A 17,311-nucleotide genomic window follows, 5' to 3' on the forward strand; every position below is an offset into this window, starting at 1 on the left:
ATCAACAATTTCGCAGGTTTTCATTCGATTCTAAGCTAACAGAATATCCCGGTTAAACAACGCGATTGAGCGTAAAATTAGCGAGCATATTTATCGAAACGTTTATCCGGTGTACCGATAGGAATCTCATAATAACAATAATGGCAATAAATCACGATCGAGTTTAGCGAACAGAGGAAGATCAAACAAAATCTGACATTTCCACGTGCACATAATTATAAATAAAATTATATTAAAAAAGGTATAAATTAAATTAAAAAAGGTCCTTTGATAGCGATCTTCTGAATATTCGCATAAACATTTTATATCTCATATATGATAATAATTTTGTTTGATATATGTACGATAGTTAACAGATCGAATCGAAATAAATTTAGGAAGGGTTTGTACAACTGATTAATATGCGGCTAAATGTAATCCAGCGTTTAATGTTATGCAGAACATTTATTTTATCGATACGGCGATGGGTATTGTATATAAGTCGAGTAACAGACCCATTTATTAAGTTCGTTAAGTGTTATACTTTCAGACAAAATCGATCTAATCAAAAAGTTATTTATTTATCTTGCGTCTCCATAAATACGTATCTTCTGTCGAAACATTCAAATATACACGTACTTTTATATTCTACAAATAATTGTTATAATATACTTTGAAATTTATATTACTCGCGACAGATAAATAAATTTATTTTCTAATCTAATAGAAGGTTCCATTGGGTCATCGTCTCGTGACCTCTTGGAAACTATACAGAAGATGTATGACAAGATAATTTGCTGCCGTGTCGTGGAAAAAATGAAATTGCATAAATTAAAAATTGCAAATACATAGTTATTTTAAGCTACGTCTTTCTCAGAAACTTTGACATCTTTGGCCAATCAATGTTAGATAAGCGCATTTTTATTTCTCTTCCACGGTGATTCTTTCTTTTTAATTAAAAGCTGCAGGGAGGTCAGGGTGTAACATCTGACCGCACGAACCGTATTCAGATATGGTTTGCGGCCACTCGAGTAATTTCGTTGAGCGGCCAGCCGATAGTTTATGCAGGCTGCATGGGGATTCTAATTGCTCCGATAAAGAATGGAACGTTCGGTGAATTTTGAAAGACTTTCATTAAAGTTCGCTGAACTGCCAACGCCGGTTGCCACGGCGTGTGTGACCTAATTGGTTATAGATATGACAGAATCCATGAATTTTAAATAGCCCATGGTTCGGAAACTCGCACCCCAACCACCGGATCTTGCTCGCCTTTCGATCAAGTTCCGCCGGATCAAGTCGATAAATCGATTCGAGCAAGCGTGCCCTCGTTAATGCGTTCACTGTCATACAGAAGCGACTTCCTTCTCGTCAATTTCGTGTGTCAACGGAAACAGTTTGACACGGTCGCGATAAAACGATGACGTACTCGGTTTTCTCACCTATCGATGTTCGTTTTAAAAGCCGAAATTTTTATTCCGCTACATCATCGTGCTGCCACTTGATTTACAGTGGCTCGAAAAAGTATTCAGACATTCCTACAAACTTTTCGCGCATATATTATACAGAACATTTGGAAATTTCATTACCACTGTAACGTGTATCGCGATTGTATCGGTAACGTTTGAAACGGATCTGAAGATATATACAAAAGTTACAAGACTCTTGAAACAAGTCTTGAAATATTTGTCTCAGCCACTGTATTCTTGCATCCAAGCTGAGAAATGTTATCCAATGTTTAACTGCTTTACAATATTTTTTTCTAATGTATTATAAATTATAATATATTCCTGTCATCAATTTGTCAGTTTTTATTCTTTAACGCGATCTTCAACGCGAAGGACGAAGTGGATTAATTATTTTCCTATTGCGTATTTTGCTTTTTTCCGTACAGAATAATTTACGCTCCTAGTGTTTACTATCCATGAATAGCACACGATGCAAGTTTTTAATATTTAATACCGTCGATATTTATTTTTGATCTAGATCGTTGTTGATCTAGAGAAGAATAATTTATAAGGGATGGAACGGAGAACAGAGGGAAGCGTTGTGCTGCTTGTGCAAACATTTTCTTCTACGTAGTTGAGCATTATTCCTTCCCATCTTAAATAATAATGAGCAGCGACGTTCCTAGTTCATTACAGAATTATAGGAACGGCATAAAGTTTCCTCCCGAGATTCGGCCACTTTTCACGGCGTTTTGATCTTTGTAAACGTGAATTTCCTGACGTAAACTTCCGACGACGTTGTTAGGTTGCGAACGCGATTGTTAAGGTTTGTTAAGGGAGCGTGCAAGTGAGCTTTTGTCTCGTGCAACTTAAATTACAATCGCAATAACAAATGCATCGAAGTTTTCGAAAGATAATTTCATCAACCTTCGCAAATGCAACGTCGATACATTGTTTGAAATTTCATTTAATTAATACGTTCACTGTCATTCGAATTTTACATGTTTCGCCTTGAGAGTCGCGATATAAATAACAATGCTATTTTAATCGTTGTACAAAATTTCGCAACATGGGTCACCAATAACCACCGTGGCAGCAAATATGTAAATAGAATAAAAATTCGTAAATCCACGTGTTTCTTTCCTATTTCACGAATAAATTAAGAAAAAAGGAAACATTCTCTTACTTAAATGATTCTATCTATAACGCTGTTATAATTCTGTCAGTTTACTTTTTTTTAAATAACTATTACTTTTTCCTCTGTCGTTTAACATACTTCGCTATCCGTCAAAACAGAAAGCACGTACTCTCGGGACAGAATTAAAGAATTCAATCGTATCCTCGTTCCCATAAACTCTCAGCTACCATAAATCCAACCTTACGGATTTTCATGAATCCGGTGAAGCTAAATTACAACGCAAGGATAATTTCGATGCCGATGCCAGATAATATCCAGGAATTTCGAACGAAATTATATCTAGAGCCGGCGGTGAAATCAATTTCTGTGCCATTAAATCGTATGTTCGAGGCTCACCTGATTCCTCCACGGGTAGTGTCGTAATTCAGCGTGCGGGATCCGTGCCGCCACGTAACATATCCGGTAGGCTGCGGTATATTGCTGACCACACACTTCAATTCTATCGTGCTGCCCGCTTTGTAGAATTTGTCACCAGCCGTGGCACCGTGCTCGTCCACGATCTCAACCTTCGGCACTGAAACAGACATCGGTCCATTTTTGCCATTAGCATTTTTACCCCGCTTCACACGCCATTACATCGAACAACATCGGCTATCATCGCGTTCTATCTATTTACCTTAGAAAAGTTACTGCGATTTTCTATTTCGATGAGAAAAGTGGATCGCGTTGAATATTTTTAATTGACATTTATACAAATGGAACCGATTCGTCCGAAAAGTTTCTTTCGTTTTATAAGGAAATAACGGGTGCACAACGTTTTCCGTTTTATGTTATTTTATCGAATTACGTATGATTCATTTTGTTCTATCAAAATAAAGATCACAACGTTTGACAGATTAGGTTTATTAGGTTATTAGGTTAGGTGTCTGTAAAAGTAAGACATTACACGTGTGAGTCAAAATAAATGTAAATTTATTATCGGTAATATTGACTATTTGCCCATGCAAAGTACACTTGTGACGATCCACGAACAGGATGATGGTGTTTAATCCGCGCACAGTGGACAATTAAACGTTATTGACAGCCTTTCCATATGGTTTTCATTATAATTTTGATAGAAAATCTTGATACAACTCATAGATGAAACTTATTATGCGACGATACGACGAACACCTGAAAACAATTTCTTCCCAAATACTCTAAATTTAAAACGTTCGAGTATCCCGTAAGATCCTAAAAACTTTTTCGAAATTTCCTAACGAGATCCTCGCGAAACTAGGAGAAAAAGCTTGCTCACGTCGCGGGCGGCAAGTTGGCGGAAAAATAACTTGTTTCTTCAGTCATCGGTTCGTTTCAGATCCAGCTCCGCGTAAGAAACGTGCCGGGAACTGCTAACTGCGAACAGGAGGAATTGCTGAAATTTCTCACGGCCTGCAAGCGTTACCCCCCTTGTTGGAAACAAGCCACGAAAAAATCCTCCTACCCCATCGACGTCGCGTGCAACAGTCGTGGAACAATAAGTTTCCAGCCGAGGTCCGCGAAGATGGATGCAAACGACGGAAAGACTGATCTCGTTCCCGTGAACCCTTTTAACTCGTCGCGGTGTGGCGTTTCGGGCTGTAACCTTCCTTGCAGGACGCGAGACTTCGAAATCGCGATCGTTCGAGCATCTGTTGCGGTTCCCAGAACCTCTTCTACCTTAATTACCCTCGTATAGCGGCGTCAAAATATTACGGTTCGTTTAAAGCTTCTTTTCGTTAAGTTTCGTACGGTTCGTTAAAGAAGATCTGAATGCTAGTTTTAAACTCGAACGATTAGTTGCAAATTTTTAAGCGCATCTTTCTTGTTTTTCTTTCCTGTTTCTTTGTCAATTGTATAGAATATGTATTATGTGTGTTGAAATTAAGGGGTTGTTAGTGAATGTTCAAAGGCTAGTTTAATATCAAAGTGGAGAAACTTATCGAACCTGGAACTTGGTTATAATAATATTGAAATAAACACGCAAAGGGAGAGTTTGCCTTGGTAAATATGTGAATTTCGAAGTGAATTAGATTGGAATCGACATATGGAGAATCAAAGGCGACCAGGTTTCGATATCAGGCAAAATAATATCCGAATCGATGTTTCGAATTTCAGCGAATAGTTTTACATTTCGGTTGGTGTGTAAACAAAATTCATCGTTGGAGCAACTACAGGCAAAATGTGTATCTTAAAATTAAACGGACGAAGCCATTAAGATAAATCATACGAACGTGTAGTTGTTTGCTAACGATACATATGTATTACAAACTTATCACCGTAATTCTACGTATAGATTCGCGCTTATTAGTCTGGTTGCGAATGAACGTAATTTAAAGCGAAGAGCTGTGTCTTCTTCTCGAACGGTGAAGTTGTAAATTCTCGAAGTTGAAGAAGTAAATACGTACCTCCTGTTAGCAGTTAGTAGTTCATATCGACAGTGTTCGACGTTACAACGGTATATGGAAGTAAATTTAACCCACTTACGTCTAACAGGACAGGCTTCGAATAAAATTCTCACAATTCCGTTTATGCGTCGAACCAGTGACATTTCGATGCAATTTCGTATTCGACAACCTTTCAGTTCCATTTACAATGCACATATTCAAGCGCAACTCATGCGCAAGAAAAAATATCCTATTGATACTTGTATCGTGAACAATTAATATTGTTATGCCTTTTCAGAATATAGAAAAGTTGGCGGAATTATCTTAGCTTATAAAGCGATCAGAACAAATTCCTCCGCGTTTTCTTCTTTCTCCAATTGCTGCAGATCCAACCGTAGTCATCAACTTCGGATGATAGATGATCTAATCTTCTCAACGATTCTTTCTCATTTCAATCCTATCCGTTTTATTCGCTCGATCTCGTGTACCGATTTACTACCGGCAATATCTTTTATTTGAAATACTCGAATATACATTCCACATGGTATAACTGCGGCGGAAGAGTATGTAAAACTTTGCTTTCGCAGCGAAAGAATCTCTACACTTTCAAGCTCTCGAGCTTCGCGTTTAGTGACAGATTAATGCTGTATATTATTTGATTCTTTTTCTATTTTTCGACGCGGGTACATTTGAATTTACGGCTCTATGTAGAGAATATATACCAGCGTCCCAATATGGTTTGTGTCTTATTTCAAACTACCTTCGTTGTGTTCGCAAGCTGTTTCACTCGCACGATTTAAATCGCTTTCAAACGAATATTTCTTTTTCGATTAAAACAGGATATTATGCATTACAATTAGTTTCGTGGAACAGTATGTTCATAAGGTAATTTCGTGCGATATAATGTATAGGTAATATGTGTTTGGTCTTATAAAAGCGTAGATAAATTATTGGAGAAGGAAGGAAGAAAAATTAATTTATCAAACTTGTTTCTCTTGCACTGTGTATAGCTCGTAAATCAGTTTCATTATGACACTCGCAGCTTCGATATATAATTCTTTGACAAGGTCGTTTCTCTTCCTACTAAATTGCAGATAGTATCGCTAAAATCATACTTACACTTCCTAACCATGTTTCAACTTTTAAAAAGCAAAATTTATCTTCTGCTCTCTCAAATATGTGATGCAATAATTTATTGTATCATTTTTCTCTACGATTACGCTATCCAACGAATAAAAATCTTTCCTAAAATTTGCAATTTCTAAAAAACACAAATTTTCTCTAAAAAATCATATATTAACGTAAAAGTGACTTTGCGTGAAAATGAAAAATGCTAGGAAATTCTCTTCTTCGAATACATTGCTACGAAAAGTTATGTAGACGATTTATAGCTAATCAGCGAATCTTTGAGTTAGAGAGAAGTTCAAGTTCAACAAACGCAAGCTCTCTGGTTCAAGCTATGCGCAGAATTGAAACGAATTTACTCGATGACAAGACGATAAAATTGGATTGCAGACCGCCTCTTCCCAAATCCATTTCGATCTCAACGAACCTCGTTCGTGAGATTCACGATCACGAGAATAAGAATCCGTGGTCGTTTCGGACATTCTCTAGTGGGAAGAAAAAAAGTTCTTTCAGACGATTTTTCATGGCGACCAACGTATTTCCGGCAAACAGATAAATACAGGTACTTTACGGTATTGGGTTTCTTCAATAGGGACGGAATGTCCACAAGGATCTTCGATCGAAATCGAAGACAGCTACCCTAGCTGATTGCTAATCGACTTCGATCAACTGGTTCGCGAACATATTATATCGAACGTTGTGACCACGACAGCCTGAATAAATACACGCCATTTACTTTCGTAGCTTTCGGTTTGCTAAGGTCAAACTTTATTTCTGCCTTCTGAGGGATCGTTTCGATGTTTGTGTTGATAAAAGAGCAGCTCTAAGAAATAGTTTTTAATCGAAAATTTATCGTGTAACTTCCGCTCGAAAATTTTCGAATATCTTCTATTCTTAATAAAACATTGTATTTGAACTGTGAACTTCAAATTGCACGCATTTTTTAAATAGGATTGTTAGTGTATTAAAAAGTAGCATGTATAACAAATTAAATGAATTATCGTGACTTAACTTATCTGTTATTTTTGAAATTATGCGAATTTATATTTTTATCGACGTTACTGAAGACATGGTATCCCGTTGCGGGTAGCCATCCATGTGTTATTTAGCAATTAAGCTAGAAAAATTTACCGAATGTCCAGCTGGACAAATTGTAAAGTACAAAATTTAATCGAGAATTTATCGTGTAATTTCCACTCGAAAATTTTCGAATATCTTCTATTCTTAATAAAACATTGTATTTGAACTGTGAACTTCAAATTGCACGCATTTTTTAAATAGGATTGTTAGTGTATTAAAAAGTAGCATGTATAACAAATTAAATGAATTATCGTGACTTAACTTATCTGTTATTTTTGAAATTATGCGAATTTATATTTTTATCGACGTTACTGAAGACATGGTATCTCGTTGCGGGTAGCCATCCACGTGTTATTTAGCAATTAAGCTAGAAAAATTTGCCGAATGTCCAGCTGGACAAATTGTAAAGTACAAAATTTAATCGAGAATTTATCGTGTAACTTCCACTCGAAAATTTTCGAATATCTTCTATTCTTAATAAAACATTGTATTTGAACTATGAACTTTAAATTGCACGCATTTTTTAAATAGGATTGTTAGTGTATTAAAAAGTAGCATGTATAACAAATTAAATGAATTATCGTGACTTAACTTATCTGTTATTTTTGAAATTATGCGAATTTATATTTTTATCGACGTTACTGAAGACATGGTATCCCGTTGCGGGTAGCCATCCATGTATTATTTAGCAATTAAGCTAGAAAAATTTACCGAATGTCCAGCTGGACAAATTGTAAAGTACAAAATTTAATCGAGAATTTATCGTGTAACTTCCACTCGAAAATTTTCGAATATCTTCTATTCTTAATAAAACATTGTATTTGAACTGTGAACTTCAAATTGCACGCTTTTTTTAAATAGGATTGTTAGTGTATTAAAAAGTAGCATGTATAACAAATTAAATGAATTATCGTGACTTAACTTATCTGTTATTTTTGAAATTATGCGAATTTATATTTTTATCGACGTTACTGAAGACATGGTATCCCGTTGCGGGTAGCCATCCACGTGTTATTTAGCAATTAAGCTAGAAAAATTTACCGGATGTCCAGCTAGACAAATTGTACAGTACAAATTAAATAATTAAAAAAAGCTACTGAAGACAGAACTTAAATAGAGATTCGTTTTACTTATTGAAAATTATAACGAGTACACATACAATCTCTTTCTTCTACTGTCATTTGTCGGATATTTTATATATATCTTGGTATATGCATCTTGGCCATTTCTACATCCTTTAAATTTTATACAAATGCATACAGCTGCGCAGTCTGATAACAACTATCCTAAGACTTTCGAGCGCAGATATGTCTAATCTTGTTTGCTTTTGAACGAATATTATTCTCATAGTATAATAAGTTGCATAAGTTTACATAACATTGGATTTGATATTGAAGGGAGATTACGTAATATAGAATATCGTAATATTGTTATACACGAAAGAAAAAGCAACTGATATGGTTCATGTTACTTATATCGAAATGTCATTTCAATTTCTATAAATTCCTTTCTTCCTCGTCTTCGATCTCCATCTTTCGTTATCACAATCAATAAAATTCAATCTTTTATCGTCGCAAACAAACGGTTAGATTGCAACGAAGACGTCGATTCGGTTCGCATTTCAAAGTGATCAAGGAACGTGCCAACCTTAGACTTAGCTATTGTTACGTCGCGTAATCTGCTATATAAAGCAAGATAGCTGCCAAATATCTAAACATCTTTATTTCATATACTCAATAAGCTTAAGGACCCACCATGAATCTTAACATTTTTTTAGTTAAGGCTAAGACTAGACTAAGGAACCAATTTACGAACCAATATTGCACTTTCATCGATCGGAGTTGCCGAAATTTAGCATAAACAGGGACTGTCGCCTCTGGCTCGCCACTGGAGTTGCACCACGGAACGCCGTGGTGACTGAGAGTCGCCTCTCGAGTGCAAAGGGTTAAAGATGTTCCTGACAAAAAGCATATATCCTCGACTCTTTTATTCCCGATAAGGGACGCGGGTTCGTTTCCAAGCTATTTTTTACGGAAATTGCACGATGGACTTTCGCGATTACGCAGAGACGGAAATTTTAACGGAAGTCGGTAAAAATGGTCGATCGAGGATAATGTCTTTAAATAAATTAGAATAGAGAAAATATTGCGTAAGTTTTATCATCAGTTAAGAATGAGAGACTTTTTTAGAAGTTTTATAGAATTTATTACTTCTTTAGTATTATTGGTAATCTTTTCCGTGTATCCTTTCTTTGCCTCCTTTTAACGATATTTTCTAAATTTTCTAATTTCTCAATTGCCCAATTTTCTAAAACAGAAGTAAAAGTATGTATAAGAGCTATGAGAAATTATTTGTCTTTAAATTTTATTTTAAGTAGAAATTTTCTCTCGTGTCTTTGATTTGTGTAAGTCGATTCTATAAAGTGTCTCCGCTATTTTCACATTATATCTTTCATTCCAATTACTTTCTTTCGTGTTTGAAAAACGAAACTACCACTTGTTTCCCAATTAATCGCACAGTAATCATCTCTAGCTTTTTTTATGTTAAGGTTGACTGACTGAAGAACGAGTGGATTAAAGGTATAAGTATAAGTTTATGCTGATTCAGATTCTTACTCTCTTAGTGTTACTAAACAATAGACAATGGAATGATAGGGAACACATTCATGTATCCATAGCAAAAGGACATTACCAAAAAAGTTAAGCTCATAGCTTGGGTTAGAGACTACAGGGAACACAAATAGAACTCTGTTTATTATTTTCTTTGTTCTTAGACCTTGCAACCCAAAACATAATGTATACTGAAGGGTACAATAATATGCACCTCTCCTTATTTAGAATATTTCTGAGTAATAGCAGTCTCCAGATCGCGGATATACATAAATAAAGATGTAGAGTTTTTCTTGAAGTAGTTACTTCAACACTTTATACCGACAAATTTTCGACTTCGAAATTTCTCCATTCTCTATACATGTACTATTAAATTACGAGTTATAATTCATGGTGAAATTCGAAAATTGAAGGCGACAATGTAGCGATCATTTAACTGTGAATTCACTCGCATCGCACGATGAATTCCAGAGACGCTGGTTTAATACAATTACAACGATACGTAAGAACCACGACGACATACATATAAATGTAAGTTATATCGGCGTTATAAATTCTACTGACAGGTATTTATCTTAGCAAGTTTAATTCGACGCTGTTAAATGACAATTATCAGTAAATGGTCGCCTATACCGAACGCAGCTACGTTCAAAGAGTTAAATGAAAATTGCTTTCAATTATTCTACGCCTGCATGTGAAGCTGACTGAACGTACAAATTGAAACGCGTTTTCATTTGCGCCGAAAACACGGGTGAAAATAGGGGAACAAAAACGACGCGATATTAGCCTCTTTCCTGCGCTGTAGCAATTTCATACAGCGGCACCCTGTGTCAAAGAGACTTGATCATGGGATATTTTTGTCGAGTTTTAATTTTTTCGATGACACGTGCACGATTATTTAAAGAATACGTGGCAAGGAAACGTTTAAATTAGACCCGAGATCATTTTACTCGAGAAACTTTCTTATTTAGAAGCGACATAAAGGCAATATCTTCATTTTTGGTATTTACGATTAAATAGTTTTCATTTTTAGTTAAATAATTTTCTCTTATTCGATAACAATATTCATTTGAATTATAAATATCGTATTTTTCACCATTTGCTCTCAAAGTTAGTTTGATTTCGATTATCTTCGAGCATTTCTCATGCGGTTGAAAATGTTATCACAAAGAAATCATTTTGTTCGTGAAATCAGTTGATGATTAAATAACGAAATAATGCGGAGAAAAACATTTTGCTCTTCTATTTTAGTTGTTTCATGTATAATCTTCGTATAACGTAATTCTTATTATTCTAACGTAATAGTTATTTCAAAATATCAACTATTTCTAAGTTGAAATATTTTATTAAAACCATTCCCGAGTCTTCGGATCTAGGTGAATGAAACGATGAGAATTAGGGACAGAAGGAGACGATAAAAGAGAAACATAACGACCGGATCGGTGGACGCATAGGAAACGAGTCTCCTTTATTTTCGTTTAGTTACATCGAATACAGAAGCAGCTCCGCGAAATTGAAAATATAAGTGGTAGAATAACACGGAGGAAACGGTTTCTCGTTCGACGTGAGTAAGGTAAAACGAAAAAAGGGATCAATGAGGAAATTACGCGAGAGAAAGAAGAAGCTACGTACGAAAACTATCCAGATCTTCGATATTTTCGTCCTAAAACATATAATAAGGTCTCTCGATGTAAATTACAACATCTAGATTAATTTCAATGTAAATTTTAGTTAGAATTTTAGAATTTTGCACTTCGGGAATTTCGGAACTGCAGAATTTTTATTTCTATATATATATCATCGTAATCTTTTTTATTCCTTAATATAGAAGAGTATAAGAAAAATTTGGAATAGAAAGAGAAAAGTTTTTTTCCATATCTTTTCTTTCTTTTCTATAAAGATTTTTCTATATTCGTATCTACATTAATCGACGCAGAAAATTTAACAAAATACAGTATGGGATGAAATCGCAGAAGATAAAAAGACACTAAACTGGCGAAATTACTCGCGTGCTGAGAACTAATCGGCATCTCTGGTGAGACGTTAAATAGATTTCAGTTGACGGGGCAAAGGCGAGCAGAGGTTACAAATAGAGTGGATGCGTACGAAAAGTAGTTTGGCTTGGCTTCTAGAGTAAACTTAATTGAAGTATCTCGTCAGACGAGCGAATAGACAAAGGAGGAAATGGATGAGAAAGGGAAAAGAGAGAATAGACACGGCGCGGCATAGCAATGGAACAGAAGAAGCAGTTCGGTGGCTGTTGCACTGAAAAAAGAGAAGAAAGGTACGAAGAACAAAAACGACAACCACCGCGCGAAGAAGAACGTATACACGTAGAACAGACTCGGTAGAAAGAGAGAAAATGAAGGAGAAATAGAAGAGAAAATGGTGGCAAACAATCGCGCAAGGGGCTTTGCCTAGTGGCGCCAGTTAATCAAAGCCTCGGCCAACTCTCGTCTTCGTCCGTGTTGGTCAAACAATGCCTTCCAGGGATGAACTTTTAAAACGTCTATTCGGAAAAAGTCCCCATTTGCACTCAAATGAAGATTACTTGACCGAGGATTTCGTTTCTTTCGCTCGTTTCTGATTTGAGAACACTGTGACGAGCGTGGCCGCTTTGTTAACTGTTTGCCCAATGTATTATTCGATAGTGTCTACGCTCCTGTTTCGGAGATCACCTTTGTCGCGACATCAATTGACACCGGAGCTGTAAAAGGTTGAGAACTGGCAGCAAGAATCGCTAACGTTTCAAGCGAAAGGTAACGCTTGGCAGACAGAAAGAATATTCTGTTTTTTTTTCTTTTTTTCTTTTATGATATGAATATTCTTGTACACCGTATCCATACAATACGCTGTATCAAGTCAATATATTTTATGCTTTGTACGCTATTCAGAACAAACACTTTCAAGGAACGCTGAATCGCAACAGGTGGAGGTTTCAATATATCCATTTCACTCGTCGTCAAAGCAAGAGTGTTTAATAAATCTTTATCAACAAGCATGGTCTTTTATATAATCTTCTATCTTTTATATAATTCAGATGTGTCGAATTTATAGGAAATTTAGAGGAATACTCGTCTCACAGGCGATTTCTAGGTCTCTCTGCCACGTACAAAAGAGAATAGTTCTACTGACTTCTCGGCTCCCGACTTTCGTGGCTTGCTTTCATCGGACAGCAACTTCCGTCGACTTCTCGGCCTGAATTCATCGGACGAAAAGATTCGCGTAACTGCTTCTAAGTTCGATGCGGAAACGCTGTTTTCCAACAAAGTGTTTCTTTCGGCTATCGCGCGGTCCACGAGCAACCACTGAATTGGCCGAATATAGAGCAACGAGTGGGCGGGCACAAAGGACGACTAGAAAAACTACCGTTGCAGCTACTACTATTTACGGAATAGCCGCGGAATCGTCAAGAAAAAGGGAAATGAAACAACGAAATGGAAGAAACCCTGGGAAGTGGAAGAACAGCGAAGAGAGAAACGTGGATATAGTCGCGCGTGTACCTCGGATAATCGTTTATTGGAAACGAGAAAAGAAAATTGCATCTCCATCCTCGTGAATTTTATTAGCTTTTATGCGTGTTTTATTATCTGTTTATCTGTACGTTGGAGAACGTTAATAGATTAATTTGTACATCGTGCAAAAGAACTACGTGTTATACAGATGAAAGCAATTATCAAATGTTTTAATATAAATAGGATTAACCTGTTGATAGGATCGATTTTTTAATAGAGAATTGATCATATTGTGTATTCGTGTAAGGAATCATCGGTAGAAATATGCATAATCGTACGTATAAATCGACATGTATCAATTTGTAAGAATTTCACATTGGCAGTAGATCCTAAAGTCTGACAGTGTGTACAATTTCCTTTCGATATTCCAGTATCGAGTAACAAATAGCATAAAATACAAAGAATTTAAACGAAAGTGATTATACGATGTAAAGTATTTAAAGAAAAATTACATACATTTCGAAAATGTGATCAATCTTTCGCGTAAATGAATCTTTTACTTCCCATCTACGTTACCGTGGAAGATCTGAAAGAAAACGCTCGCACTCGAGTAATTTTTCAACGCCCATCTAGCGTAAAATGAGAAAAACTTGCCGGCGCATAATTCATCTTTTAATAATTGCAGGTAAATTTACATGAAAGTAAGGTTCGTGAAATTACGATATTCGAGCGCGTTATAACGAATTCATAAGGATCACACGTTCTTCTCCGCTTTCGTTACTTTCAATCTCCCATCTCTTTTCCATTTCCCTATTCTTTACATTTCCGCCGGATCTGCTTTACTTCCTCTTTATCCGCGTTTTTTCCTCCTTTCCAACTTTTTACTTCGTCTCTCTTTACTCTGCCCCTCCCCGTTATCTCGCTTTTGCGTATTAACCTTCTCGCTTGTAATTTCGTCTCTGTTTCCGTTTCTCATTTACTTGATGTGTCTATGCAAGCGGTGTTCGCATTGTACGCTGTTCGAAAATTCACTGGAAAACTCGATTTTAGTTTGATTTTACTCACATTTTCTAATCTTTGTCGCAATGATGTCTAATTATAGATAATCTCGGGAAAAAACGACGATAGAATTCTTCTTGTTGTTCGTCTTCATTTACCGAGGAATAAATGGGAAAGCGACATTTATCGTTCGGTTAGGGAATTAATTCAACGTGGAAAGTTCGATAGTGATAAGAAAGTAACGGAAGAAAGTATACAACGGAATGTAAAGGCGAAAGGCACGGGGGGAACAATGGAATTGCTTATACGAGGGAACGACAAGCAGGAGGAAAGAGCGGAACGCACGAACAAAAGACGGAACACACGAGAAGTCTAGAAGTTCGACGGGAAGCAAGAACATATCAGGAATTCCTATCGAGCATCCACAAACCGCAGCCAGCAACCAATTTCAAGTTTACGCGTTCAACTTTTCCGTATCTCTTCCACGTATCTGCCTCTGACGTTCTACCTGTTTCGACTCCGTTTCTACGTGTATTTCTGTCTGCATAGAAACGCTCTACACCTATACGTGTGTTTGCGCCTGTGTATGTATGTGTACTCGTCAAATGTGCACTGCGCTTTAGACTTTAGCAGAAAATACCCTCCAGCGATATTTCCTACTTGGCAATAATCCTGCAAACAGTTAATTGAACGACTACACGATTGATCTTCGTTCGATGAGACAGATATTGAACTATTCCGTATCTGTGATTACAGGAGAGATCGCGATAGCTTTCTTCGCAGTCGGTTTGCATCTCCAACGAAAGTAATAAATTCGATTTTATAATTGAGATTATTGAGATACGTATAATTTTATGTGCCAGATTGGATTAGCTGTAAGTGAATATCAGTGTGTGGAAGTATGCGTGTGCGCGGCGTCTCGAAATCAAAGGAATGTAAACTGTTCGGTAAGTTAACAGTCCGGTATGGAAGAGGGTGAGACGGGTGCGGGTGTGTATCGATGAATATCTTTGAAATCGTTCATCAAATAAATATATAACTATTCTAATACAAATTCTAAGTGTAAATTTAGTGTTCCTATATCATTATTTCGACGATTAAGATGCAAAATTCTGAACAGTGATACATGCATTTTTACCGTGACGAGATAGAGTTCCATGATTCTTCGTGATACGATGTCGAGTTTATCGGTATCGTAGAACCACCAGGACAATTTATAGCATTTTCTTATTGCAAAAATCGTAGTATAAAATATTCGTACTTGTTTCATCTTATCAACAGATTGTAATCCGGAATCTACTAACACACATCGGATATATTTTATATTACGCTCTCGTTGTCATACTTGTGTTACGTCTCTTGAATTACCCAGTTGTAAATAACGTTGAGGGAATATAGCGATATTCTTTCAAACGCGCTGCCTATTGTCTTTTATATTTTATATCGAATAGCACGGTACAAAGAGAAAAAAGACGATGGAAACGCGGCCAATTTAATATTCCAGTAGCAACGAATCAATACGAAGAAACGGATATAAAGTGGTCATGTGAAAATGTAAATTTAATAACGATTTATTATCTGGAGCGAGCAAACGACGGCGATTGGCGTCGAGTGGTTGGGCACAGCCAGAAAAATGACGACGTTGTGCAGTATTTCGTCGTTCAACCGAGTTCAACCGAGAGTATTTGACGATGGAGAGGAGGCTTACCACCGGATCCACGTCTTCCACGTCGATATGCCACGTTCGCTCGCTTAGACGTCGCGTTTCATTACCATTTCCTCGCGTTTACCTCGATCGTGTATTCATTTTCGTTCCACCAAGAGCGAATTCCCGTTGTCCCTTCATGCTTGGCACGCTGGATAAATGTAATTAAGTAAAATATCTTTTCTAGAAGAATTAGCGAGTCTTCGCGACTTTCGTCCCTACAGAACGCTAAATGAAACTGAAAGTTTAGTTTCTCGATGATAAATCGTTGGAAATTTTGCAACAAGATTATTCCTAAGCGTTTGCATCTGTGGATTACGTGGTAATTTCATTTGATTTTTTAACGCATCGAATTGACAGTACGCGCATCAATTCCTTGGCATGTGTTTTCCTCCTAACCTTAACACTTAGCCAACCGAATAGGGAGATCTCCCATTTTGACTTTTGCGACGCGTTTTTTTTTTATTATCAGTTATTGTTTATCTGGAATTATTCCCAATTAATTGCGCCACTTTTTCTGCTTTTATAAAGTACAGTATATAGTAAAATACACTAATTTAGTGGTGTCAAAATTAATGAAAAAGTTACACTATCAGTTACGACTAAATAAAGTTATAATCGAACGATACATTGTAAAACAATATTAAAATACATTATGAATTTTTAATTTCACGTTCAAGACGTTTTATTTATCTTTAGTCATCTTTAATGTGTTTAATTTTACTTATATTCTTTATACTTTTAATTTGATGTTTTGTATAAACCGTTAAATAAAATCATTACCGCAAAATATAATTGACCACTTAAATAATATCTACATTTCTTTGCTTTTTAGGTAGTGAATATTAGTCTTCGATACTTGGAAAAATGGCACGATGGACAACGTATAACTCGTGATGGAAAACGTGTAACTCGCTGTAGCGCGCGCGGTTGGTTAAATGTTAAGATACTTGAAGCAACACGTATGAATATCGAATGTAACATCTTGGCCCACCGCTGATGGAACTGCTTTATTATCAGCGTTCGTAATAGCGATAATAATTAAAGCAACACGCCGGAAAACGTCAGCGATTATTGTTGCCAACAGGAAACGTAACTCGTGGCATAACCAGATGAACGTACGCCGTAGAAAGCGGCGATACAACGTGGTGCAACGAAACACGCGTAATTGCTAATTATGGTAACCTAGTTATTTTAACCCTTTGCGGTGCCGCGTAAAAGCGATTGGGGGTGTCCCGCGTCGCCGCGTACACGGTTTATTTTGAGGCTAACGCTAAATGTCGCGTTCAGGCTTGCAACAGTTACAGCAGGTTAGCGGCCAGCGAAATTAGCGTGACAGAATCCTGGAAACACAGCCTTCTGCCATTCAAC

At 36.6% G+C, this 17,311-nt stretch overlaps 1 protein-coding gene across 1 annotated transcript in view; it reads right to left on the reverse strand.

Annotated features, from left to right (window-relative positions):
* The window catches only part of LOC126864130 (peroxidasin-like), a 352,730-nt gene that overhangs the window by 125,876 nt on the left and 209,543 nt on the right, over window positions 1-17,311 (reverse strand). The window contains exon 7 of the mRNA XM_050615123.1: window positions 2,959-3,136. Within this exon, the coding sequence (XP_050471080.1) occupies window positions 2,959-3,136 (178 nt within the window). The remainder of the gene's footprint in view (window positions 1-2,958; window positions 3,137-17,311) is intronic.

Source organism: Bombus huntii, chromosome 3 (assembly GCF_024542735.1).
Source record: "Bombus huntii isolate Logan2020A chromosome 3, iyBomHunt1.1, whole genome shotgun sequence".
In the NCBI taxonomy this organism is placed as follows: Eukaryota; Metazoa; Arthropoda; class Insecta; order Hymenoptera; family Apidae; genus Bombus; species Bombus huntii.